Source organism: Phyllostomus hastatus, unplaced genomic scaffold, assembly GCF_019186645.2.
Source record: "Phyllostomus hastatus isolate PE091 unplaced genomic scaffold, TTU_PhHast_1.1 phas_contig_34, whole genome shotgun sequence".
Lineage (NCBI taxonomy): Eukaryota > Metazoa > Chordata > Mammalia > Chiroptera > Phyllostomidae > Phyllostomus > Phyllostomus hastatus.
In genome coordinates, this window is record NW_025333857.1 from 57,290,787 (window position 1) to 57,316,951 (window position 26,165).

General features: G+C 41.3%; 1 protein-coding gene across 1 annotated transcript in view; it reads right to left on the minus strand.

Annotated features, from left to right (window-relative positions):
- The window catches only part of TMEM245 (transmembrane protein 245), an 82,300-nt gene extending 59,049 nt beyond the window's left edge, over positions 1-23,251 (minus strand). Inside the window, exons 1-5 of the mRNA XM_045840224.1 lie at positions 22,625-23,251; positions 12,549-12,666; positions 10,989-11,090; positions 4,895-5,011; positions 2,218-2,430 (exon numbers count right to left, since the gene is read on the minus strand). Coding sequence (XP_045696180.1) covers positions 2,218-2,430; positions 4,895-5,011; positions 10,989-11,090; positions 12,549-12,666; positions 22,625-23,212 — 1,138 coding nt within the window. The 5' untranslated portion in view covers positions 23,213-23,251. The remainder of the gene's footprint in view (positions 1-2,217; positions 2,431-4,894; positions 5,012-10,988; positions 11,091-12,548; positions 12,667-22,624) is intronic.
- Between the last annotated feature and the right edge of the window lie 2,914 nt (positions 23,252-26,165).

The following is a 26,165-nucleotide window of genomic DNA, read 5'->3' on the forward strand; positions in this document are numbered from 1 at the left end:
AGAGAGAGAGAGAGAGATATCAATGTGCAGTTGCTGGGGCTTCTGGCCTGCAACCCAGGAATGTACCCTGGCTGGGAATCGAACCTGAGACACTTTGGTTCCCAGGCCAGCTCAATCCACTGAGCTATGCCAGCCAGGGCTTTGCATCTATTTTTTTAATTCCTACTCAAGGAGATTTTTTCATGCTTTTAGACAGCGAAAAAGGGAGAGAGAGTTTAGGGACAGGTATTGTGGGGGTGAGACAGCGGGGACAGAACAACCTAGGCATGTGCCCGGACTGGGGATCAAACCCATGCCCTTTTGATCTGCGCTGCCCAACCAACTGAGCCACACCAGCCAGGGACGTACATCCCAATCGTTTACCAGTCTGCAGTAGAGCAGCAGGCTGGGCACACGCAGGGCTGTTCTGAATGGCCTCTGAGGCTGGGCGCTGCGCACCTTCACTCACAGACCACAACATGAATGCAGCCCTCTGCAGTTAGGCTGTGAGGTGACCCCTCAAGCAGGGTTTAAATTTCCTGTTAAAGGCCAACTACGAAAGTGGTGAGACTAGAAAGAAGTGTTACTTACCTGTGAAGGAAACCTTCAAGTTTGAATAATTGACCCAACCACTACAATTTCTCTAACTCCAGGTGTTTCTAAATGCTTCACGGTTTACTGTTTTGAACCATGAGCTCAGCTTTATATACCAGTTCCACAATTCCTTCATTGGCATTTTTAAATCTCTAGAGAGGCCCCAAGAGAGTTCCTATAGTCTCTAGAATAAGCCCAGGTATCTATAGACTGTAGATATCTTCGGGGACAACCCTGTTCCCTGCCTGCTGTCCCGAGCCGTGTCAAATTCCTATGATGGCCTGAGAATTATGAAGTGACTACAACAAAAGTAATGCTTGCTAATAATAAACTTCAAAGAAAAAGGGTTTCCAATAGTGCCTGACTCGTGATTTTCCAGCATAAATGAAATCATCTGGCAAAACCAAAGAAGTATGAAACAATCCAGAAGAGCAACTTAAGCTGTCACTAAGCATCTCTATAAATTCCCTAACAGAAAGCATGGCTGCATGAACTCTGTGACTTGCTTAATTACAACTGTCCTTGCCCCAACTGCCAAACAGTTTTGCTTGAAGATGTAATAAGCAGATACAAACTTCAACCATGTACATTTCATGTTCCCTAAGGACAGGCACTATACAGTGTTCTGTTCATAACAAATCTTTAAAGAAGCGGTATTTAATTAACTGCCCAATTTAATGAGAATAATAAGTTTGAAAAGTAATGATCTAGAAGAATAAAGGTCCAATAAGGTTAGAGCATGGTAGAAAACAGCCTTCTAATAATCCAATTACATTTAAATCAACAGTGAGAAACTCTGATGTGGGAGACAGGACTAATCAGATGCAGGAGGTGTCTACAGGGCAGGATCCTGAGCATCAGCTGGGCACTTCATAAAGTTAGCAAAGGCTGTGACTGCAACAAGAAAAAAAACCCAAACACCCAGGAAATTATAAAAGACTCTTCTACAATGCACCTGAGTCAGCGAAAACTCTTCCTTGCTCTTGACAGCATTAAAGGTCACCTTTAGGAAGTATCGAGGTGGGCCTTAAATTACCATGGTATTCAGGCACAAAGACCTAGTTTAATGATTCATGAAAAGTTATATACTTCCACTTTGATATAAAACATATAATGTATATATAATATACTTTTCTGCCAGACAAAAATATCACAACTTTGCATACATATAGTTCTTAAAACCTACATTTCTACTTAATTAAAAATGCAATGTAAAATGTAAAGTGCACTTCATTCAGAGCAGCGCTGAAAATTCAATCATAAACCCCAAAATCCAGAGTGCTAACCTTCTCCTCCACAGAACCACGGACGGCCGAGCAGTCAACTCTCCACGCAGCACTGTCAGGCTGTAATGCCACACAAAACTGCAAGAGGCTAAGTATATTTTTGAGCTTAAGAGAGAAATATTGGGACTTCCGGCAAGATGGAGGCATAGGTGGACGCACCGTACCTCCACGCACAACCAAGATTAGAACAACGACAATTTAGAGGCAGAATAAAAGAGAAATATTAAGAAGGGATCAAGGAATAAATTTCAAAATAATGCTTATTATTTAAATGTAAACATATGATCATTTAATTAAAAAAAGAGTAAAATTACCCCAAGTATTAAAATCCAAAAGTAAGAGACAAAAATATGTTTACCTGCAATCGGCACTGGCAGCAGCTGCACAATCCACAGGTTCAGCCACAGCTGGACGGCAATGATGGCCCAAACGAGAGCCACGAAGTAGACATCGCTCGTCTTCTTCTTCCTGAGGAACGTCCCAATTTCTGGCTTCTGTCTGCCCAGCGTGGGTGAAGGGGAGGAAGAGGAAGAGGACAGTGTTGGAGGGGGTTCTCCTCTGTCCATGGTTTCTGGAGAAAGAAACAAAACAAGTCACCCCCCCCATCTTAGTCCTCAGCAGTGAACGGTAATACAGAGTAGTTCACTAAGCTGCTCTACTTTAAGCCTTCAAAGTCTTCAAAATGTACTCTGACCGTATGATTTCATTGGGCTGAAAAAATAAGATCCGGATATATGTCTCCATATACACTGAAATATATGTGATGTATTAACAATGTCAACAGTGTTTAAATTTAGGGAAATTAATTAAATCCATTGGGGGTAGGTGGGGTACGGGGAATACTTTATTTTTACTTTATACTGTTCAAGCTTTTTATGACATATATCTTTATTAATATAGTCATCATTTTAAAAAACTAAAGAAAAATATATAATAAAATAGCTGAGAATTATAATTAGTTCATGAAAATGACTCTGGTTTGGGTCATTTTAAAACCTTATGGTTTTAAAGCAACAAATATTAACATATAGAATTCCTGTGTTTAAAAATTTCTCTTTTAATATAACTTTATATTAGATGCATTTACATATATTTCTGACACAATGGGGCTCTTCATTGTCATTTCATCTAAAATGGAGCCAACTGCTCTTACAAGAACCCAGGCTTTGAAACGTGTGTTTCTGATTTTCTTTTAGAATGAGACATAAAACAAGATTGCTGGCGGTAGTTTTCAGGGCTATATTATTTCTACTTCCTAATTTTACCAAAACATACATGACTCATATATCAGAAAACATGTAACTCTTAAAGCAATATTACTCAGTATATACCATGATGATAGAAATGAGTTAAGATCCTAAAACTTGCATTTTGTCTGCCATAAATACAAGTTATCGACAAAAGTATATATTTCAGAAAGTCTCAACAAAAGAAAAGAGAAACAAGACCACTCATAGTCTCAGCCCTGTACCTGCCCCACAGTCTTTACAGTTGTACACAGCTGGATGGTGTTCCACTTATCCCTGTCCACCTTCTCTTCAGCTGAACACCAGCCCCAGGAGAGCCAAGAACTTGTCTGTCTCGTTATCACTTCCCTGAATTCCTAGCACACAGAACAGTACCTGACAGAGTGCACTCAGTAAGTATTTGTTGAAAGAATGCCTTCCCTGTATTCAAAATTTTCATAAGCAAGTACACAGCAGCCCTGAGTGCTACATCATAACTTGCTCAGTGTTCCTTTTAACACTAAATGTTTAGTTGTAGTAAATTTTTACTACTGATATAACCAGTACCACGGTAAATCAGCCCGCCTGTTAGTTACTAGAACTAAGACTCTTTCCTGAGGTTTGGTGCTAAAGTCCAAGCTAGTTACGTATCTGTTTCACTTTCCTCTCTGAGTTACCTTTCTAATTGGAAACTTCATGTTGGTGGACGTGGCAGACATTTAGAAGATGAGTAAGTCCCTAACCAAAACATCATCCCTTTCCACTTTGAAAACATGATTCAGTATGCAAGACAAGTAAGTTGTCCTTCTACCCCAAATGCATTTTTCTTAGCTGACCCCTTCCTTCAAGACTTTTCTTTAAAAAAAAAAAAAAAGATTTTATTTATTTTTTAGAGAGGGGAAGGGACAGAAAAAGAGGGAGAGAAACATCAATGTGTGGTTGCCTCTCATGCACCCCCAACTGGGGACCTGGCCCACAATCCAGGCATGTACCCTGACTGGGAATCGAACCAGCGACCCACCAGCGACCCTCTGGTTTGTGGGAAAGCACTCAATCCACTGAACCACACCAGCCTCAACTCCAAAACCTCTGGCACTAATGGACCTCTTGGCACAGGCAGAGTAGCCTTTCACATTCTTGAACTCTGTGTGAGTACAGTGTGGCTTTAAAGCTGATGTAAATCAACCAGCTGGATCTCACAGGAGCACTGGCCTCAGGACAACCAAAGGTGTCTGTTGTAACAGAAACAGCCAACATATTAACAGCATAAGGCATGCAAAGCAAACTGTGAGAAGCAAGTAATGCCAGAGAAATGGATGACTAGAAGTTGGAAAGCAAAAGCCAAAAGGAAGATTTGGAGAAAGAGAACCACCACCAAAAAAGCAACATAAAAAGCAACAGCAAACTAGAACAATGGAGGAGAACTGTGAGCTTTGGGAGAAACAGAAAATATAAAAAGGATTAAGTGGGGGAAAATACAGACAAAGGTAAATAGGGCACTGAGAAAAGGAAAAATAATATGAAATTAGGGTGAGAAATAACAAAAAAAAGAAAAAGAAGCATTTTTAAAAAAGGTAAAGAATGAAGAATCAAGGTGAGAACCTAAGAAGGTAAATAATTAAATATATGAAAAAGGTCATATGTGAGAACAAAGTTGAGAAGCAAAAAGTGTAAGAATAGGAATCAGAGAGAAAAATGAAGGACCAGTACTAGCATTTTGTAACCCTAGTGTCTTTCTTCATTTTATACTCTGTGCTCATTTCATTTTCCAGAATGCTTTTGAAGGCATTCCATCCAAAGGTCAGTCACCTTCAGGCTGGGCCGAGGGCTGGTCTTCCGTGCCGGACTCATACCCTGTGATGGAGATAGCCAAGGTGGCCAGCGTGGAGGCGGCCATGGAGATAACTTGCCCGGGTAACTCTGCCCCTGTAAAACATGCATGCATTTAAAGAACTTTTTAAAGCACATGAACAAAGTGGGAAATAACTTGCAAATACACATAATTCTACATTTCAAACGCAATAAAACAAAATAGTTATCAATGACCCACCAGACCAGTGATTATTTGCCAAGGGAGAATGCTTAAGAATCAACAGGAAAGTCTGCTAAATACGCAGGTTCCTGGATTCTGTCTCTCTCATTTGGGAACTTCATGCCCGTACATGTGGCAGATAATGGATACATAAGCAGAAAGTGCCACATTTGTATTTTTTAACTTCACAGGTTAATTTTAATACACCTTTCGGCTGAAAAACACTGCCACACCAAGCCTGTGAGCTTCCTGCGTATAGACCATCTCACCCTCCTTTGCATTACTAGCTTGTAGTACCGGATAGGACAGTCCATACTTGGTGCTCCCAATTATAACGTTCCACAAATGAATATGTAAATGTACGGGTATTGTGCAAAACTATATACATCTATAAAGTACATAATTCAGCACAGGCAAAATCCATTACTTAAAAATCTAAAAAAATATCATTACCCTGTTGCATGTTATATGTTTCCATGTTAAGTTCTTCATAGGTAGTACACCAAAATTAACCATTTGCACTAGCCTCAAATAAAACATTTACTGGCCAGTAAGATTGGCCAGTAACTATTAGCCTTTAATCTGATATGGCAAACAGCACAGACTAGCTAACATAATACCAGGTTTTAGAATGCTTTTCTGCACCCTGGAGACTGGAAAGCTCAAGACTGTATTTCCTGCACTCCCTTGCAGCTAAGGTACCACATGGATGAAGTTTCTATCAAGCAGGCACACCTGTGCAAGACTTGAAGCCCAAAGTGAGTCACTGTAATTTGGAAGCCACATACATGTCAAACAGTCACAAAGACATGTGGCTTTTCCACAGAAACTTAAAAGGAAGTTCCAGATGTTGTGCTGTCTACTCTATAACTTTGTGGCAGGCGGCAGCAAGTATGGAACTTCTGCTCAAACAGCCCTTGGATGTCAATGAGCATTCCTCCTGGCTGCATTACTTCTGCCCGTGTCGGATACAAGCAGACGTGTGCCTGGTCTTTCCAAAAATTCTATATGCAAAAATTCTGTATGCTAATCAGTACCTCTTTCTACTTAGACTAGTTAGTATGGATTCCATTGTCCACAACTAAGAACACTGATCATTCCCCTTATTACCAAATAATACACCCACATTCATACAGCTGGGACCTTACTTTTGGTAGGCCAATACTCAATGCGACAACATAGAGTTCTGACAAGCCAATGAATTTCAGCTCCAAATGAACTACACGTACCCAATAAATGAAACCTTCACAAATACTAACTTGTTTTCCAACTTGCTGATATCACCAAAATACACAGTAAATATTCAGTGAATCACAGCTAAATCAATGAAAACTATGCAATATCATACTGGTTAATACATAAATGAGTTAATGTGTTTTTAGACCGCCTGAACTTCACAAAGCAATAAAAAGAGCACACCAAAAAAATCAACAAAGAGTATCTGAAAATTATGGATGTAAGATTTGGATACTGATCTTACCACTAAGACTGATATCTACCTGTACCTCAAAATCCCCAAGGATTTGGGAAGAAGGATAAACTAGACAGAAAAACCCCAGAACTAAGAAACTAGACAAAGTTATAGTATTAGCAAAAAAGTCCCAGCTAAAAACAGACACACAGACAAGGAAACATAATCTTGGGACCCAAGAACCTAAACAAAAAAGAGCACCCAAGGCTTCAGTGTCAACCTGCCCAGGGATGGGGCCAGTGTCCACAGGAGGCCCGATAACAGGGATCCACGCAAGTCTGAAGAAGCAGGCCACTGACATCAGCAATTAGCAGCCTCGCTCCAGGGGACAGCAATGCTCAGTCCAGCAAACCACATAACAATAGCACATCACACGTTCAAACAGTGTCTGTTAGTCAGCAATGGGCAAAATAACATTTTTAAAAATCAGGGGGAAATATATTTTGAAACCAGTCTAAATAAGGAGACTTGATCTACTTTGTTCTCTTTTACAGGGATAATGGCAGTTGCCAGAAATACATCCAAGGATGCTTACTGGAAGGAGGCCCTGCAAACCCAGTGAAACCTCCCCAGCATGCACAGCACCCTGTGAAGGAGGCTTGTGTCTCCATTACTAACGTAGAAACTACATCTCCTCTCAGTGGCTTCTAGTATCACTTCACTATACTTCTGGTCAGTAATGAGGATGTGGATATGCACCAGTAGGAGTTTCTCTAGGTCTATTTAACTGACAGTGTCAGAAATGGGGAGTGGGAGATGCGCAGTAAAACATCTGAGTTTGTTCTCTTTTTCTTTTTCCAACTGGGGTTTAAGTGGACCAAACATTTTCACTCGCAATGCATGCTATCCTAAAACAATTAAGGCAACTACCAAGCCTTCCTGAGAAGATACTCCTGGTCATTTATAAACAATTACCAATGTTAGCAGAAACAGACTCAGTTTATACTTTACTTGCCATACTTCTCAGGCTGGATGCCCCGGTGTTGAAGATAACATCTGATGTGTTTCTCTAGCTTTTGAAAAAAGCATTTCTCATACTAAGAGTAAATGGCTGAGCCTGAGTTTCTTCATCTGTAGAATAAGTACAATACCAATCTCACTGGATTACTAGGAAAATTAAATGAGACAGCATGTTTAAAGAGTCCAACAGGGCCTTACCCATGCTGTCAATACTAACAATAACGCTAGTGTTCCTCTTTGCTCACAGGCTAACGAAGCACATCAAAGCTGGACTGAGGTTTCTACCAAGTGAGACTTCTGGGATCCAGGAGACAGAGGGGCTAGGTCCAGAAGCTGCAGTAAGCCAACAGGGCCGACACTGGAGACTGAAGGAGCTGACACCCACAACTTAGTTCAAAAGGATCATCCATCAGTACCTCTAGGATGACTGGATGACTGACGCTTGTTCAAAGAGCACTAGGCTTAGGGTCAATGCCCTCAGTTCATATCTTAGCTCCACCAGTCACGTGAGGGACCGTAAGCAAGTCAGTTAATCTCTGGAATAAAATGCCTTCATCTGCAAAATGGGGACAATCATTCTATAAGGTTTTGACGGTTGTTTTACTTGTGGATTTAAAATAAAAGTGTGGTAGGCATTGAACATTTTTCCCCTACATTATCTTGGGGTTCCAGGAAATACCAAGCAAGAGCTCCCGAGGTCTAAGAGAAAATCACTGAGTGAGGCCCCTGGGTTCAGAAGGAACCTCTGAAACTAACTCAGCAATAATCTACAAGAAGAGTTTTCTGGACATAAATAAACTCATGCTTTGCATTCTGATGAAATCCAAAGGATTAATTCTGTGAATCCTGTGAACCACAGATCATACAAGTGTCCGCAGCAGCGAAGGATTCAAAGCTCAGAAGACACAGAGAAAGACACCTACACAGGTGACTGGGCTACCAGAGCGGGCCCCACCACGGGGCCATGGGCAGACCAGGAAGGAAGGAAAGCACACGGCAACACACCGAAGTGCCCTGTCCTGATCACATTACAGTGACACCAACAGGCGGGGACGGACGATGATAAAAGGAGACCACGGTCCCAACACGGACTAGATGCCGTGACTTCTGGTGCCTAAGAGAAACAAGGTCCTAGGGACAAGAGGAAAAAAATACTCAGAAGTTTATAAAAAATATTTGACAGATGTATTTTATGATAAGGATCATCTAGACTAGAAGTCCATAAAAAGATTCTAGGTCTAGAATAACCTATTCGGAAGCAGGCTGGAGTGAGAGTGAACAGAACAAGATGTTGGTTGTTTCCACATTTCCAAATCTGCTCACAGCATGTCCTCTGTGTTCCTGTGATTCCCTTCCTTGTAAGTGTCCAGAATACAAATACCAGAAATCTGGCCGACACGCCAGTGCGCTCCTATCCTGGGTACAGGCCTGATAGAAATATTAAACATGGCTCAGAACTGGGTCTTAGAATTCTTGTTCTCACAGCTCTCTAGGCTGCCATCACGAGCTGACGAGAATTTATACCCAAGAAAAAATCCTCCTAAAAACCTTGGGTTTTAGACCTGTGTTATTCAAGTTAAGTATTTGAAATAAAGTATTCACTCTGGACAAGGCAGTCAAAAGGAGAAAACTGTCCTGGGGTGAGGCGTAAGCAGAGCCATATGAACCACTACTATTAGGGGAAAGGAAAGAAAAAAAGGAGGTAAAGCTAACCAGAGGGACAAGCAGAGGCCACCAAGTTTTCTTTACCAGATGCCAAAACAGAAAGTTTACTTCTCCTGCTCTGCTGTATAACCACAGAGTCTAAAAGGCTGTGGTCAGGAAGACAAGCTGAGCAAACAGAAGAGAACAGAAAGACAGCAAAATATAAAATAAAATCTTTCCTGTTTTCCACTGTCAGAAAGTAATTAAGGTTTCTTTGTTTCAGGTAGTTATGTGAAAATTCTACACAACTGTTTTTTCTTATGACTGTCAGATGTCACTCATTTAACAAATAAAGTAATTTTAAAAAGCAACTTAATTAAAAATAACTTCTGTAAGGCACTGTACAAATACACCAAAGTGCCACAAATAGCCTTGTGATTCACATAAAATAAAGATGCTAAAAATAATGTTGTAGAAGTACATTTGACACAGAACGGTGCTCGTGACATCAAGTCTAAAATGTAGGTCACAAAAGAGAATGTTCACTATGATCCAGGCATAAAAACCACTAGTTAACGTTTTGGTATAATCTGTGGGCAGTAGGATTTTGAGTGCTTTTTACTTTCTTTTTGTTTCTCTGTATTTCCTAACTTAATTGTGACAAACTCATATCTGAAAAATTAATTTTCTAAAAATCTGCTACAATTAACAATTTGCTCTTTTAGTTTACGTATAACCATCAGAAAGAAGCAAGGGACAAGTGTCAACCACTTGTAGAAACTGTGCGCTCTTCAGAGTTACCTCTCAGACACAGCTGCATCCACACGCCTGGGTAACCAGGAGTCCAGGAGAACCACGACCGCCTCTGGACACTGCTCCCAGACACACCCTCGCTGCCCCCTTACCACTCATTAGAAATCTGTACCTTTAACAAACTGTTTTTGGATAAAAACCACTTGCAGCCAAAAATAATCTTTAAAAGAACATGGTGTATTCAACATTGTAGTAGAAGTTTTAACCAGAGTAATCACGCAAAAAGAAGAAATAAATGGCATGCAAATTAAAAGGAAGAAGTAAAACTATCTTTATTTGCAGATGACATGCTATTATATACACAAAACCCTAAACAATTTACAAAAAAAACTATTAAATAAACAAATTCAGCAAAGTTGTAGCATACAAGATCAGCAGGGGTAAATATTCATGGCCTTGAATTTGGCAATGAAATAGAACACCAAAAGCACAAGCAATAAAAAACTGGAAAATTCATAAATATGTGGAAGTTTAACAACACACTTCTGATTAATCAATGTGTCAAAGAAGAAATCAAAAGGGAAATCACATAGTATCTTGACCCAGGGAAAATGGAAACACAACAAATCAAAATTTATGAGGTGTAAAAGTAGCTTTTAAGAGGGCAATTTACAGCTATAAATGCCAACATTAAGAAAAAAGAAATATCTCAAATAACCTAACTACAGAGTTTCCTTTTGGGGTGATGAAATATCTTAGGATAAGATGGAGGTAATGGTTGCACACACTGTGAATGTACTAAGTACTCATTTAAAATAGTTAATGGTTATGCTCTATGAATTATACCCCAATAAAAAAAGCAGAAAAGGGGGGTGAGGTATAGTCAAACAACCTAATATATGTTAAACAAATTTATTGTTCAGAAAATACCACTGGTTTTTAAACGGATTTAAAACTGTTTCATCATAGCATGTTTTTAAAATAAAAATACTCTCCCAAATATTTCCTAACAACAATTATTAATAGAATGCCCTATTTCTTACCAGCAGACTCTTTTCCGTTCTGTTTTTCATAAAGGGTGCCCACAGACATCAGGAAAACAATAACCAGGAATACTGGAATTCTCCATGAGCCGGCCAGAGATGCTGCAAATTATTAAGAGTTAACATTTTTAATGAAATAAAAACCCAGCACTTGTCTTTAAAAGAATCTGTTTACTAGACTAACAGAACCATTTGACATCTATGTTAACAAAATTGTTTCACCGGGGAAAATTTTAAAAACCAGCCATCAGACAGGTGGAACCTAACTTCAGGACTTCTCTCAGGAAGTCCGGTCTCATCAGAGGCCTCGGGCCCTGGGAGTGGGTGTGCACCAGCCTACCGCCAACAGGCTGCCGTCCCCTGAGGATCCAAATCCATTCAGAAGCATGTCATCGAGCCCTCCCACCCTCCATTTAATCCCAGAATTACCCACACCAGGCAGAGATCCTACTCGTGTAGCCTGACTTGATTTCCTGAAAATACCACTGGATGTGGTCTCTCTCAAGAAAGGTGAAATGGCCCAAAACTGCACTGCAAAAGGCTTCAATGCATCCTTGGTGCACAACAAAAATGCTAACAAGTGGCTACCCATTAGCCATTTGCAGTTCTTTGAGTTTGTCTAGAGCCTCATGGGCATACAGCCACCTTTCTCAAACTCAAAATGAGACAAAGCCCAAAGCCCATAGTCAGGGGATCCTGCTGATGATCTCCTCGTCTCTGCTTAGAGTTTGGTGTCAGACACGACATCCATTGCGGATCAGGAGATTCCAAGTCCGCAAAGCCAGGGAGTAACGCTTCATTTCAACACCAAACTCTAAGCAGAGACTTATTTTTAACCAACTCTTTAAAAAAAATTTTTAACAATAAGCAGCTCTAAAAACTATCTACTGCTCTCAGCTACTGGGTTTTGTTTTTAAACTAGAACTGTTTCCAAACACTCACACTTGGAGATGAGGGTCCCTGAAAAACCACCCAGCAGCCATTCAGCCAGCAGTGCAGTCTGCAATGAAGCGAAGCAGCTCTGACACTGATCCTTCTAAGGCTGAGCAGAGATTTTTCTCTCTGAAGCTACCCACTGCTCCAACATCTCTCCCCACCGGTTTCAAACACTCCTTCGCAGGAGAGGCTTCCGATTTTATATCCTCCTTACCTCCACCTCTCCCCACCCCCGCAGCCCAGCTCTTCTCTTATCCAGAGCAAACATCTATGGTTCCTTCCACTGTTTCTCACAGGTGATTCTGAGCACCTCTTATCACACCTGACTGCTTATCTGCATCCTTCTTCAGTGTGACACTCAGAAATGGCCCTGAGAGCCCAAGTGTGCCCTACTTTTTAAGATATATCTATTTTTAAAGGACCTTTCTGAAAACGAACATTCAATATAATTAAAAGATAGCATAACATTTTCATTAAAAATTAATAAAATATTAAAGGACATTTTCTAAAGATTTAAAAAATTTTTAAATGCAGTATATAACACTACAAAAAAAACATCGCTTTGATTTGCACAGTCGGCTGCTGCTTAACTTAAGCTAGACTTTCTTAGAAAAAGTGACCCACCTAAATGAAAGAGCAATATAATCCAGACGGGAATTGAAATTGCTCTTAAGTAGCGTTCAGTGCTTGCATTCCACTTGAATGAAACAGTCAACACATAGCCAACCACCAACGTCCAGATCTTCAATAAATGAAATACAGACACAGTTGTAAAATACACACACAAGAAAATAAACATACAACTATGCAAGGTGCGCAAGCATCTATACCGCATGGGAGCTGTGGTTACAACACAGGTAAGATGAAGGCAGGTGGTGCTAACCCGAGCATGTGCAGGCTTTCCTCTGTTTGGGTAAACTCAGTTTTAAAGGAAACAGGCATTTAAACCCCATGCAGTGATGCCATTTAAATCGTTTTCAGGAAAAAATACATATAGCTTTAAGATATATTAAAGTTCAAAAACTATTGTATGCATAAAGATACTTGAAATAAAATATTCCATTTTTAAGCCATGAACTTAAGAGCGTAATCTTGTAAAATTCTTGAAGTTTTCTCTATAGATTAATGTTTAGAAAAGAAAAAAGAAAAGCTTTCCAAAAAGAATCAGGTTAAAAGATCCATTACAGCCTATGAAATATGCTTCTTACTACGAAAATAATTTTTTAAAGCGAAAAGAAGATGGCAGCTGAAGTGTGACCCTGATAAAGTAATCTACCTAACAGATGGTTTGAGCCTAGTCCAGAGTTATATGCACATTTGAAGAAGGGTGCTGAAAAGAAAATATTACTAGAGGAAGAAACAGCAAGACTTGAAAACCAAAGAACTGGCCAGGGTGCCCTCCCCAGTCTTCCCCACTCTGACCCTAAACGACTGGCACTGCAAGAAGCATCAACACGGCCCATGCACAAGCTCTCTGATAACCTCACATTGTAATAGAACATTTACAAAGGTGGAAGGAATATATAATCCAGAACAAATGTGAATAGCAGGAACATACCAAAATAACCTAAACCTTAAAAAGAGAAGGTAAATCAAAACAAAAGAAGAAACTTTTAAGCTATAATTCAGAAAATGAAGAAAAAGGAACTGATATGATCACTACAAAAGACAGAAAAAAACTACCTCCTACTTTATTTTGGTCATATATACCAATAAAAATAGTCTTCATGTCCTACAAATGTTTATAACTTTGGAACTGAGAATCCAGCTTTAGAATCTTACTAAATAATAATAAACTCTATTTAAAAAAAAAGCTCATCAGAGTATAATTTAGAATACTGAAAAGCAGATAAACTAAAGTTCAACAACTAGTAAATGGTTAATTATAGATCATTCAATTAAGAAAATGTTCTACAATCATTAAAATAGGTTTCACAGGCAAGACTATATAATTAAAAATGTTCCTAAGAATATCAAGGAAAAGCAAAACACAAAAACACATATGACATGATTATATCTACTGTATGGTAAGGAAAAAGAAATGTACTAAGAAATTAACGGTTGTTTTGTGGTAGTAAGATTTTTTCCTTTCACTTTTTCCTGTATTTTCCAAATTGGCTTTCATAAGCACTAATTCTTTTATAATGAAAAGGACATTAAAATATTCTTCCTCAGGCAATCGGTTAGGTGAAACATTACAGAGATCATAAGCCCCAGATTACAAACATTACATGGGAAGTGGCAGTACAGCTGCTACAAGCTGGCAGGACCACACAGATTTAACCCTGGGAATTCAGACACTCTGAGGTGTCACTGTGGAGCTCAGAACGAAATCAGAGTATAATAATAGTACAGCGCTTAACCTTTACTATGCACCAGGCCCTGTTCTAAGGCATTGTCTGCACGAGCTCATTTAATTCTCATAAATCCAAGAAATAAGTATTATTATTCCCATTTTACATATTAAAGAAATTGCTTAAAAGTGACAGAGCAGGATCAGAACCCAGAAATCTGGCTCCAGAGCCTGCTTTCTTAACCAGAAGAAGAAAAAAGGATAGTGCTAAAAAAAACTTTTTAGAAAAAGCAGCTCCAATATTCACAGGAAAAAATAAAAAACCGTCGATCTAGGCAACTACAAATGGATGCAATAAAAAAGGATCCTTAGCAAATGGATGGTCTGCAGTGGCAGGCTGCACAGGGGTAATGAGCCCCACACTATTAAACGTGAAGTCAGTAATTTAGATGAAAGACTAGGAGAAATATTAACCAAACTCATGGATTATACAAAATTGGGCTTAGTCAATAAAACCGAGATAATGGTGATTCAAAAAGATATCTTGAAGTTAGAACAGTGAGCTAACTCAAGTAAGATTAAATTTAACAGGGAGAAATGCAAAGTTCTGCTCTGAGATTCAAAACTCAACTGCACAAGCACAGAATGGGAAGAGGGCAGCTAAACTACCTTTTACCTCAGTGTGAGTCAGAAGTATAACTGGTGTGAATGCCTATCAATGAAAGTACAAGAGTCACATCAAGGTAAATGACTGCTTTAATGACATTTGCACTACTGAACCACATCAGCAATAAAATTCAGTCTGGGAAAGGAAATGGAAATCACAACAGAAGAGATATGGATGTAGCCAGGGGAAAAGCTGTTTTAGCTATGAAAAGAAAAGGAAGTGTCAAGATTTGATAGCTATCTTTAAATAGCTGGGGAAATGTCATCTGGGAAAGCACAGGACTTAATTTTCTGTGGTTATGATAGCAGAAATAGGTGAGATTAGGAAGCAACACATTTCAGCTCAATATGAGGATAAATCTGTCTAACAACTGTAGCAATCTAAAAATGGAATCAGCTACAATCACTGAAAGTGTTTGAGCAAGAGCTGACCGTGAGTCAGGGATGACAAAGTAGGACAGAAAGTCTGCCCTCAGCGAGAAGTTGAACTAGACGAACAGAGAAAGGACAAACTTTCAGAGTTTAAGTCTATACTTTAATACCAAGACTTTTCAGTACTTAGGAATCTTTAGTACTTAGTACTTTAGTACTTACGACTTTTGTTTCTTTTCAGTACTTAGGAATCAGTATCACTATCAGGAAGAGAAAAATGTAACAGGCTGCATACTCAGGATTTTTTTAAGGGAAACTCATGGTCCAAAGTGAATCTTAAACTCACAAATAACCTCATTTCAGTTTAAAATAACCACTGAAATATACTCCTGAGTTCCACTGCTGAGAATTTGGTTTACTGAAGCACTATACACTGTGTAGACAGTCATATTTGCTTTTTTTTTTTTAGAAGTGAAAGTGTCAAAAACTCAGCTTTAAAAGCTTTCTACCTGGGGTTCACCAAGATATGGAAGTGCTGCTTCTTAAAAGAGCCACCCTTTAGGTTTTGGTTCTTGGTAGAAGTTTTGGAGCTTTGGTATATTTATGTTAAATGCTTTAAGAATTCATGATCTTGGTCCAGGGATGGTGATACTGTGCCATTTTCTTCTTCCTCATACAAAAATATTCACTGTAGCAGTTTAAGATATTAATAAATTGATAATGACCTAAATATCATTGTACAGAGGACTATTTAAATAATGGTATCTCCAAAGATGGAACAATTATTCAGACTTTCAAAGGTCTGATGAATATCTATATTCAATGGCACAGTACAAATTTATGCAAGTGCAAATTTATAATGGTGAACATGTACTCTCATAAATGTTAAGCAATATACAAGGTCCAGCAGAAGTAAGGGTTGTTTGCCCTGGCTGGTGTAGCTCAGTGGATTGGGCACCAGCTGCGAACCAAAGCATCGCAGGTTCAATTCCCAGTCAGGGTACATGCCTGTGTTGCAGGCCACGGCCCCCAGCAACTGCACACTGATGTTTCTCTCTCTCTTTCTCCCTCCCTTCCCTCTCTAAAAATAAATAAATAAAATCTTAAAAAAAAAAGAAAAAGAAGGCTTGTTTGAGTGTGGTTAGCAGGGTAATAATATGGATGTAATCATTTACATTTTTAATTTGAACATTTCACCTAAAATGTCATATGGTGTGATTTGAGTGTGATATTGCTATGTTACAAATTACATTATGATTATGATTTTGTAATAAAAAAGGGCCATTATTTGTGTTGGACCCTGTATTATAACTGGATGGTTTGATTTCAGAAGTTAATTTGCTTTTTTTTTTAAAGATTTTATTTATTCATTCTCAGAGAGGGAAGGGAGGAAGAGAGAGAGAGAGAGAGAGAGAGAGAAACATCAATGTGCGGTTGCTGGGGGTCATGGCCTGCAACCCAGGCATGTACCCTGACTGGGAATCGAACCTGCGACACTGCTTTTTTAATACATAATTTTTTTTATTGCTTTTCAAGTATAGTTGTCTCCAATTTACTTCTTTATGCTTTTCTTCAATTACTGAATTTTCTCCTGAGTATTGCTATTTTTATAAATGGAATGTTTTTACTTAAAAAATATTTTGGCTTATTTTGAATTTTTCTTCAATATTTTGAAGTGCTTCCTCAGAAGAGTCACAGAATATTATTAGTTCAAAGAGTATGATCATTTATAAAACACTTTAGAGTTTCTATTAGGCCATTATGATTATACAAGTACTAATATTTACAGATCTTTATCAGATTGTCCTAACACAAATTCAGAGTTAAAATAATCTGGTAGGAACACTTTCAAAAGCCATCTTAAAAAAAAGTTTTTATACTATATTGCTATTAAAAAGAAGTATATCTGTAAGTGCTACCAAGGAAAGATATCCACAATACAACAATAAGTTAAAGTGCAAGGTGCAGAGTTTTATGCTGTACCATTTTTGTTTTAACAATCGGAAATCCTATACTCGATGTCCACACAGGCGCAGAAGTAAGCTCAGAAGACAGCTCACCAGTAACCACAGCAGCACCCGCCCCCGCCCCGTGGGAACAGTGCGGAGGGGAGACCGCCACCCGCTTTCACCAGGCCAGCATCTGCACAGTTTATGTTGTTTTTATAAAACAAGCACGTCTTACCTGAGTCAACTTTTATACTGCTAACTATTCTTTAAATAACTGAAACTGAAAATGAGGATTTGTACATTCATATTTCATTTATAATTTCTAGTACGGATTCCTAAAAGGATGACTGTGTTTTTTACTTGTCTCTCAGTGATATGCTTAGCTTCCGAGCAAACCTGTTAAAAGTATTAATTTCCTTCCCAGCAACCCTCAATGGGCAACAGTTTATATGTAAGAGGTCATACTTTCCCAAATGTATGCTCTTCAAAACAATGTGTCCTTTCAAAACACACATTCAATACTTACTTGAAAGCACTATATGAGACTCTGCACAATGTGTGCTAGATACTACATAAGACTCTGCATAAAAATTGGCAGTATTTATTTAGCACCACAAGTAGAGCAAACTAATAATCACAGTCCTTTTATTTGACTTATTATCCACATGTACTTTCTGATTAGAAAATGTTAAATGCATAAACCACAAGTAAATTTTGCCTTTTAAACTATGTCTTTTTTTTTTATTTTTTTAAAAGATTTTATTTATTTACTTTTACAGACAGGGAGGAGGGAGGGAGAGAAACTGCTGTGCAGAACAGATACATGGATCTGTTGCCTCTTGCACGCACCCCCTGGGGACCTGGCCCACAACCCAGGCATGTGCCCTGACTAGGAATCCAGCCAATGACATTTTGGTTCACAGACTGGCGTTCAATCCACTGAGCCACACCAGCCAGGGCACATTGTTTTATTTATTGTCATCTGGGCATTAAATGGAAAAACAACTTGGCTGGCTTCTGTTGCACGTTTTTGTAAAACACTTTCCTACGTCTTGTACAAGAGAATTAACCAACAGACTTCTCCCAAAGTTATGGAGCCACAGCCCTAATTATAGCCCAACCAACTACTCCTCCAGGTACTTCATTCTCCTTTAAGACAGCTTAATGCTAATTTGAAAATTGTTCTCTTTATGGTATGGGAACTTAAGAGTCACGAATCTTTCAAAATCACAATCTGGAAAGCTTCCTCCTTACTGTTGCCAGGCCAGCAAAACCGCACCTCGAGAAGGGCTCAGGAGTGGCACTGAGTAGGCCTGGATGGCAACTGCACACTTCCCAAGAGCTCACCTGCAACACTGCCAAGCTCTTGGGAGCTGTAAAACCGAACACCAAGGAGCCTTCAAAATCATTCAAGCTACTCCCACACTTCACACAACTTGGGCTGTGTGGCCCAGAGAAGAACTCTGATCTGTTCAAGGTCATGAAGCAAGTTACTGGCAGAGCTTAGCTTAGAATTTACACTCTTCTCATCTTTCAGCCACCATTCTTTTCTACCTCATGGCTCTTTGTAAAGTCAAACGAAAACAATTGGATTAAGACACCATGGAGAACACAAATCTATTACTACTGTAGAAACTGTAAGCAGTCCTCAAATTTTCCACGAAGTCTGAAGTAATGGACAGAGGAAAAGCAAAATACTCCCAGCAAAGAGAGATGGTGGTGCAGGAGCAGCCACTCGCTTTTCAGATTTATCCTGACCATTCTACACCCTGGGGAGATGCCAAGAACCCTAAGGACTGAGTCACGCGAGAGCTTGGAGCAACAGATGACTTTTTTGAAGTGTTGAGAAATCACTTACTAAGTCAGTACAATATTGTAATATATTTGAAACTGTTCAAAAAGAAATACTCGTACCATAAATGTAAGCAGGATGGAGTGTTAGGAGACCAGAATCATGAAAAAGAGCTAGGAGTCACTGAAGTAACCCACAAGCAGAGGGAAGAGGAGCTGAACTGCAAAGATAAACTGGGAGCACAGGCAAATACAGGCACTGAAGACACCACAAAGGAAAACTGGACAGGACTTGGAAATAAGTCAAGAGATTCAAGGATAAAAGCAAAGAAGAAAACAGAGACGGCTGAGGTTTCTAGATGACTAGAATGCAAGGGTCTTTCGGGGAATACAAGTGGTTAGTCCAATCCTGATGTCCTCTTTTCTTCCTAATGACTAAAATCAAATCACACTACAAAAATTAAACTAGAAATTTAAATGCAACGTATTGGGGGACTTTTTTAAAATCCTCATTGAAGGTCTTGGTGACAAAGGGACTGCAATAGCTGACAGGCCTGTTGAACACCATTTACTAACAGAAAAAGTAGATCAACCTCTACTCAGTCTTCTCACCTGTGACATCCCTCCTCCCGCACAGGGTTGTTATGAGAATGAAGCAGCACACGTGAAAGCACCTAATCCAGGGCCTGGCTCATGACTCAGAGGTTGCATCTTGAATGCATGTATTAACAGCTCTCCAGAATGCTGACATGCCTAAATGTAACTTCTCTCTCTGCCTCTCCCACCTATACCTCTGTTTGGCAGCAGGCTCAAATTTACAAGTTGTCTAGAAAGCATACTCTTTTTCTATAACAGACAGCTCTGCTTGGGATTACAAAACCAAACTGGCTGTGAACCATGAGAGAGAGGAGTCACAGAGTGGGCCCCGGGCTCATTCACATGACCCATTTCCCAGTCCTGTCAGGCCTTCACCAGCACCTTTGGCTGAGAGCTGACAGCCCCTTGTCTCTGCTTCCCAGGTGCACCTCAGCCCCATCCAAACACCCACCGCAGCACTGAACCAAAACTGAAAGCCTGTTTCTCTCAAACTCAGGTCCACATCCTGGCTCTACTTTCCCTTTAGCCCTCTACCACTCCCTACCCACTTCTAATGATCTCATAGGGTCTCTTTTATAATGGGTCTTCTTCACCGCCTCCTCTTCTCCCTTGCCCCCACTACTTCAGCCAAAGAGCTAAGTTTCAAGTCTTTTTAAAATCATTAATTGGCTTGACCTTCCTCCCTCCTTCTAGCCCAATCAATACTGGTCTATCTTCTCTTCTGCTCATCCACAAACCATACAAGGGCATTTACATAAAATGCAAAGATGGGGGTTTATCTTCAGTAAAAAGACATTCAAAACTAGACACACTGAGCTGTGAGCACCTTTTTACAAGCATGCAATTCCTCACCTCTTTCCACCATCTGAGAGTGACTGGCAGAAATGCTTCATTTTCCACTAATCATGCCAATTTGCCCATGTATTCAACATCTTATTGTAGTACAAAAATACACCTGGCTGGCATAGCTCAGTGGATTGAGCTCGGACTGCAAACCAAAGTGTCGCAGGTTCGATTCCCAGTCAGGGTACATGCCTGGGTTGCAGGCCATGACCCCCAGCAACCGCACATTGATGTTTCTCTCTCTCTCTTTCTCCCTCCATTCCCTCTCTAAAAATAAACAAATAAAATCTTAAAAAAAAGAGAAAATACACTATACATGTTAGGGCTTTCTTTTTTGATTTCTCACAGTGTAATGGATAAACCACTTTGTCTTAGCTATAGTAATTTACAGTAAATCTTATTATCAAGTCAAAAAATGTTAGCAGAATCTATAGACGTGTCTGACTTTGACAAGACTGAATTTCTTGAGGACAGAAATCAAGTCACAGTAATCTTTATACTCTCAGCAGTCTGCTTTCTACATAAGAGGCATTCAGTGAACTTAACTGAAATGTAAAACAAGGTAAAGAAGAAAGAACACGGAACTGGGACTCCATAAATGTGAACCATGGATTTATTCACAATATGAGTGACTTTGGGACAGTCACATTCTCTGGACCTCAGAAACCTCTCCTGAAGAGAGGCAGGCATCAGGCAGTACAGAGTAAATTAACTCTAGGATCGCTTCCACCTGACAATCTAGCAAGCCCCCGGAGTTGAAAAGGGGTGGCTGCCCATCTCTCCCCCTACATCTGAAATAGCCCAGTCCCCCCCTTAGAGGTCAAGGCTTCTGTCTGACCACTTAACAGTTGTACACAGGCAGCATTGCGAAATTATGGATGAGGGGCTCCCCAATAATTGGTGGTTAATGAGCATACAGGATGGAAGAAAAGTAGGTTTGCAGGTGTGAGTACATGAAACACCGAGTTTATTCTTGCACTCTTATGAATTATTTTCCATATGAACTGGAAACATACTTTTGCCCCACCCTGTATATCCATGTCTGTCACTTCCATGAGATTACGTTCACGCATCATTACATGCACCCTGAAGTCAGAGCCTGCATCTGACTCCTTTTAAATCCTTTGCAAAGCTCAGTCCCTAACATAATCCACTTTTAACTTGACCTGAGAGGTGGTATTGATAGAGCAAGAGAAGACAGGAATTTTGGAATCAATCATTACCAATAACTTAGAGCAAGTCAAAACTCTACTGGATAGGGAGAATTATTTTGCAACTTGATGTCAAAGTTCACTGAACACTAACAAAAGTGAATACAATTACTTTTAAATGATCCTGTTCAACTAGTCTACAACCTGATCTGAGTTAGGAAATGGGTCCCTAGATGATCTTTGAAATCCCTTCCAATTCTAAAGCTCCCTGATTTTCTAAGAGTAAGACCAGGGTGATCCAACAATCAGGAATCTACCTCTCTTTCACTCAGTCTGCTTAAGTGGTACAGCAGTCCTTGTACAACACAAGTAGTTCCCAAAAAGCAGTGTGGCCTGGAAGAATCCCAGGTGGCTCAGCACCCAGTGCCTAGCACCAAATATACTGAAATCATCTGAACTGAGAGGCAGCCCTGGACTATTAAGAAAGCTTTGTTTTAGGACTTGAGAAATCTGAGTCAACCAGTCCCCTACTTGTCCCTAAGTATCCCTAGACGGGTAAGAAGTCACCTCTCATATCATCACAGGCTCCACTAGGATTTCTATGGTCCGTTCCAGGCCTGACATCCAGAAAAGTCCCACGTGAGCAGAACTGAAGATGGCCACAACATCCCTCACCCCCACGACCAGGAGTAAATTCAAGTCCATCTGCCAATGCTCTTAAGCCCCTTCTCGCAAAGCGGAAAAGTGATTCCCAACAGGTGACACGTCCCCCTTAAAGGGTCTATTAGGATGGTGGCGGGGAGGCGCAGGGAGGCTGTTTCAAACCACACCCGTCCTCTCCTTAGAGGTAAGTGTGCCAAGTTCCTCAAATGCAAGGGAAGGAAGCGGAGACTGACATTGCCGCACAGGTGTGGACCTTTGGTCGTCCTTGCACATTAAGGAGGAATTGCAGCATCACACCCCAGTGCACTGGGGCTGCAGAGAAGGGTGCTGTGTGCCCGCCGGGACCCCGGAGGGACCGGGCCAAGGCTCACTCACCCACAGACTGCTGAAGTAGTCCAGCCCGCGGCAAATGAGCTCGCCGACGTAGGCCAGCAGCACCTGTACACCCAGGTAGCTGCCCAGGCTGTAAAGGCCGTAGAGGAGGGGGCCGCCGGTGCCGAGCAGCAGCAGCAGCCGGCGGCGGCGCAGCGCCTGCTCGCCTAGGGCCTCGACGCCGTAGTCTGCAAAGCAGAGCGGCAGCAGCAGTGCGGCCAGCACGATGGGCGTGTGCGCGCGGTGCAGGCGCTGCAGCCAGTGGCGGCCCAGGCGCGTGAGCGAGCTCTTGAAGGGGTGCAGGAAGGTGCCGCACAGCACGGCCCACAGCAGCGGCCGCAGGAAGGCCTCCAAAATGAAGTAGACGAGCACAGCGGCGCCGCAGCACAGGCACACGAACAGCACGGCCCCGGTGTTGTAGAAGGCCTGCTTGATGGGCTTGTCGAAGCGTAGCGCCAAGGCCGGCGTCCGCGGGGTCTCCCCGCAGCCGCTGCCGCTACTGGGCCCGACGGCACGCGGCACCCGCGGCGCCCGGCCCGGGGACTCCCGCGGACTAGACGCTTCGGCAGGACCGCCACTACCGTCAGCCATGGTGGCTTTGCCGCCGCCTCCGAGAGCCCGTACAGTAAAGCCGGGCGAGTGCCGCCAGCGAGAGGCAGGACCGACGGCGCGCGGCGTCGTGGGAGTTGTAGTTTCTAATTGGCCACCGAGCATTACAGGACCTTTAGCAAACTACAACTCCCAGAGAGTACAGGGCAAATCCCTTCGCTCCATTCTCTCATTGGTCCCTGCAGGAGTCAAGTAACAGGTTTCTGAGCTCAAAATCTTACGAGAGGAATAGGAAAAAAAAAAAAATTCCCTTCACCCATTGGTTAATGTCAATTTTGCGGGAAGCGGAATCCCTAAAGAGGCACTACATTCACAGATTGAAAACCCAGGCTGCTCATTAGAATCCGGGGGGGCGGGGGAGGGGTACTGATTAAAAGACTGATTCCCAGATTCTATTTTATCGATTTATGAATAAACACAAAGTATGTACTCTGGTATATTTGGCAGAATTTTAAATAGCGATTACCATACGGCAGGCCCTGTTCTAAGTGCCTCATAGAAGCTCATTCCTATTAACTCAATCCTTAGAACAGTCCCGCAAAGAGGAACACTGAAGCACAGAGAATTTCAGCACCTTGCCAAGGGTACACAGCTAGGAGGTGGCAAAGGAAGGATTCGAACTCCGAGTCTGGCTCCTAACATCTATTCTCTTAACTGCTTTGCTAATTGGTCTAACAGGGATCCTGTGGCATATTTTTTAAAGCTCCTCGGAGGACTGTAATGTGCAACTACCGTTGACAGCTATTGGCGTAGGAGTCAGTGTGGGAGCAATCTAGATTCCTGAAAGAGCGCTAGATCGGAGTCTCCTATTGCCACTGTCTCTTTTTGAGAACTGATGTCAGGTCAATTAAGCCCCCAATCCCAATTTCCCCTCTGTCACAGGAGAATGATAATGACAGACGCTCTTGTCTTGGAAGAGAAAAAAGAAGGTCTGGGGCAGTGCAAGGTGCTTTTGCTCCGTTGGGGAGGGTCTAGAATCCAAGCCTACAGGCTGTATCTCAAAATCTGCATTTTTATTTAAGAAGCGGAAGGGAGGGAGGGAAAGTAAATGAGGAAGCCTTTAATGAGTAACCAACATGTGAGTGCTTTGAAATCTTGCAAATTATCCCTTTTGTTTTCAGTAAGCTTTTTTTCTTTTTCAGTAAGTTTTAAAGTAAAAGAAAAAGTAATTTCTTTCCTTCTCATTTTTGTTTTTCTAGTGGTCTATGGACTCTGACTCTGTAAATATTTTGTTTCAGTTGTCCTACATTTTGCTTTGCTAACAAATTCTAGTCACATTTGTTTTCAGTATCCATTTTACACTGACTTATATTCTCATTTATGTAACAACAGTGCCTCAGTCTCCCTCCCAAAAAATCCTGAGTAATTTCAAGGGGGACTCACATATACCCAGAAACATGAGTCAACCACCAACCACCCTATGTACACCCTGCTGCCCCCACAGCTCACTGAGTTCAGTGCCTGTCATAAGATTGCCAGAGCCTGTGTCATTATTCCCAGATCCTGGATACTTCCAAACTTCTAATCCTCAGGGTACCAAAGCAGAGCTGGGTTCCACTCAGAGATGGAAGGGAAGTCTTCCTTTTGTCACCCAAGTCCTAAACCAGATCACTTGTGCCCAGTGTATTGTTATCTGCTCTCATGAAGAGTTCCTTCCATGTCTGACCTGGAATCCTCTAACCACAGCATCTCAAAACCCATTCAAAGGGTCAGTGAAGGAACAAAAACTAAACCATCTCTTCTGCCCTCCTCCAACCAAAGTCTCTGTTCTCTTCCTCTAATTACAAAATGAAAGATTTCTTGTTGCATAAATGTATCTATCAATGGATGTGAACAGAAACTGACATATGCACTTGTTTATACACTCTTGGTATCACACCAATGTCTCTGCCCTTTTGCACACTCCCAATTCTCTGCAGTGGGAGTATGATCTTTCCAATGTAATCTGATCTCTTCAAAGCCTCCTTACCCTGTAGGAAGGTGTCCAAACTCTTTACTACAACATCCAAGGTCCAAGGTGAGGATTCTGTCTTACTTCTCACCATTCCCTGCCTCATCCTTTATCCCCTAGAATGTGGTGGCCCCCAAAGTATCCAGGGCATAATCCCTAGAACCTGAGAAGTGTGTCACCTTATGTAGTAACAGGCACTTTGCAGATAAGATTAAGATTTTGAGGTGGGGAGACTAGCTTCGGTTATACAGGTGGGGCCTAAATGTAATCACAAGTGTCTTTATCAGAAGGTGAGCGGGAGGTTAGACAGAAGAGAAGAAATGATTTGACCACAGAGACAGACATTGGCACAGTGAAGCCATGAGCCAAAGTATAAGCATAGCTACACCAGCTGGAAGGGGCAAGGAAGGATCCGCTCCCCTGCAGTTCCCAGAGGAAAGCAGCCCCGCCAACACCGTGATTTTCATTCCATAAGATTCCGTTCAGACTTCCGCCCTCCAGAACGGCAAGAGAATACATTTCTGTTGTTCTACGCCACGAAGTGTATGGTAATTCATTTACAGCTGCAGTAGGAAACTAAGACAAACCTTGCCCAGTGACAGTGATTCCCAAACACATCCTTATGGTTATTCTTCTGAGGGTGCTCTTCTCTTTCTTGGGGATGCTTCTTCACACCCGTGGCCTGCTTTCCTGCCCCTTCCTTCAGATGCAGCATCACTGCTACCTCCCGCCTTCCTGGCTCACCAGGCTGGATGAGGGTGTCCCTAGTCCAGGTTTGCACCACACCTGAGTATCTTCTTACCGCAGCAGTCAGGAACAGGTATTACATGGTGTTTGTGTGTCTGACTCCCCAACTAGGCTGTGAGTCTCTTCGGGGTAGCGATCAAAAGCTGTCCTTCCTGGAGCCCTCCATAGGGATTGGCACATAAGAGTTTTCAATAAATATGTATTGAGTGGATGAAGAAACAAATGATGAAAGCTTCT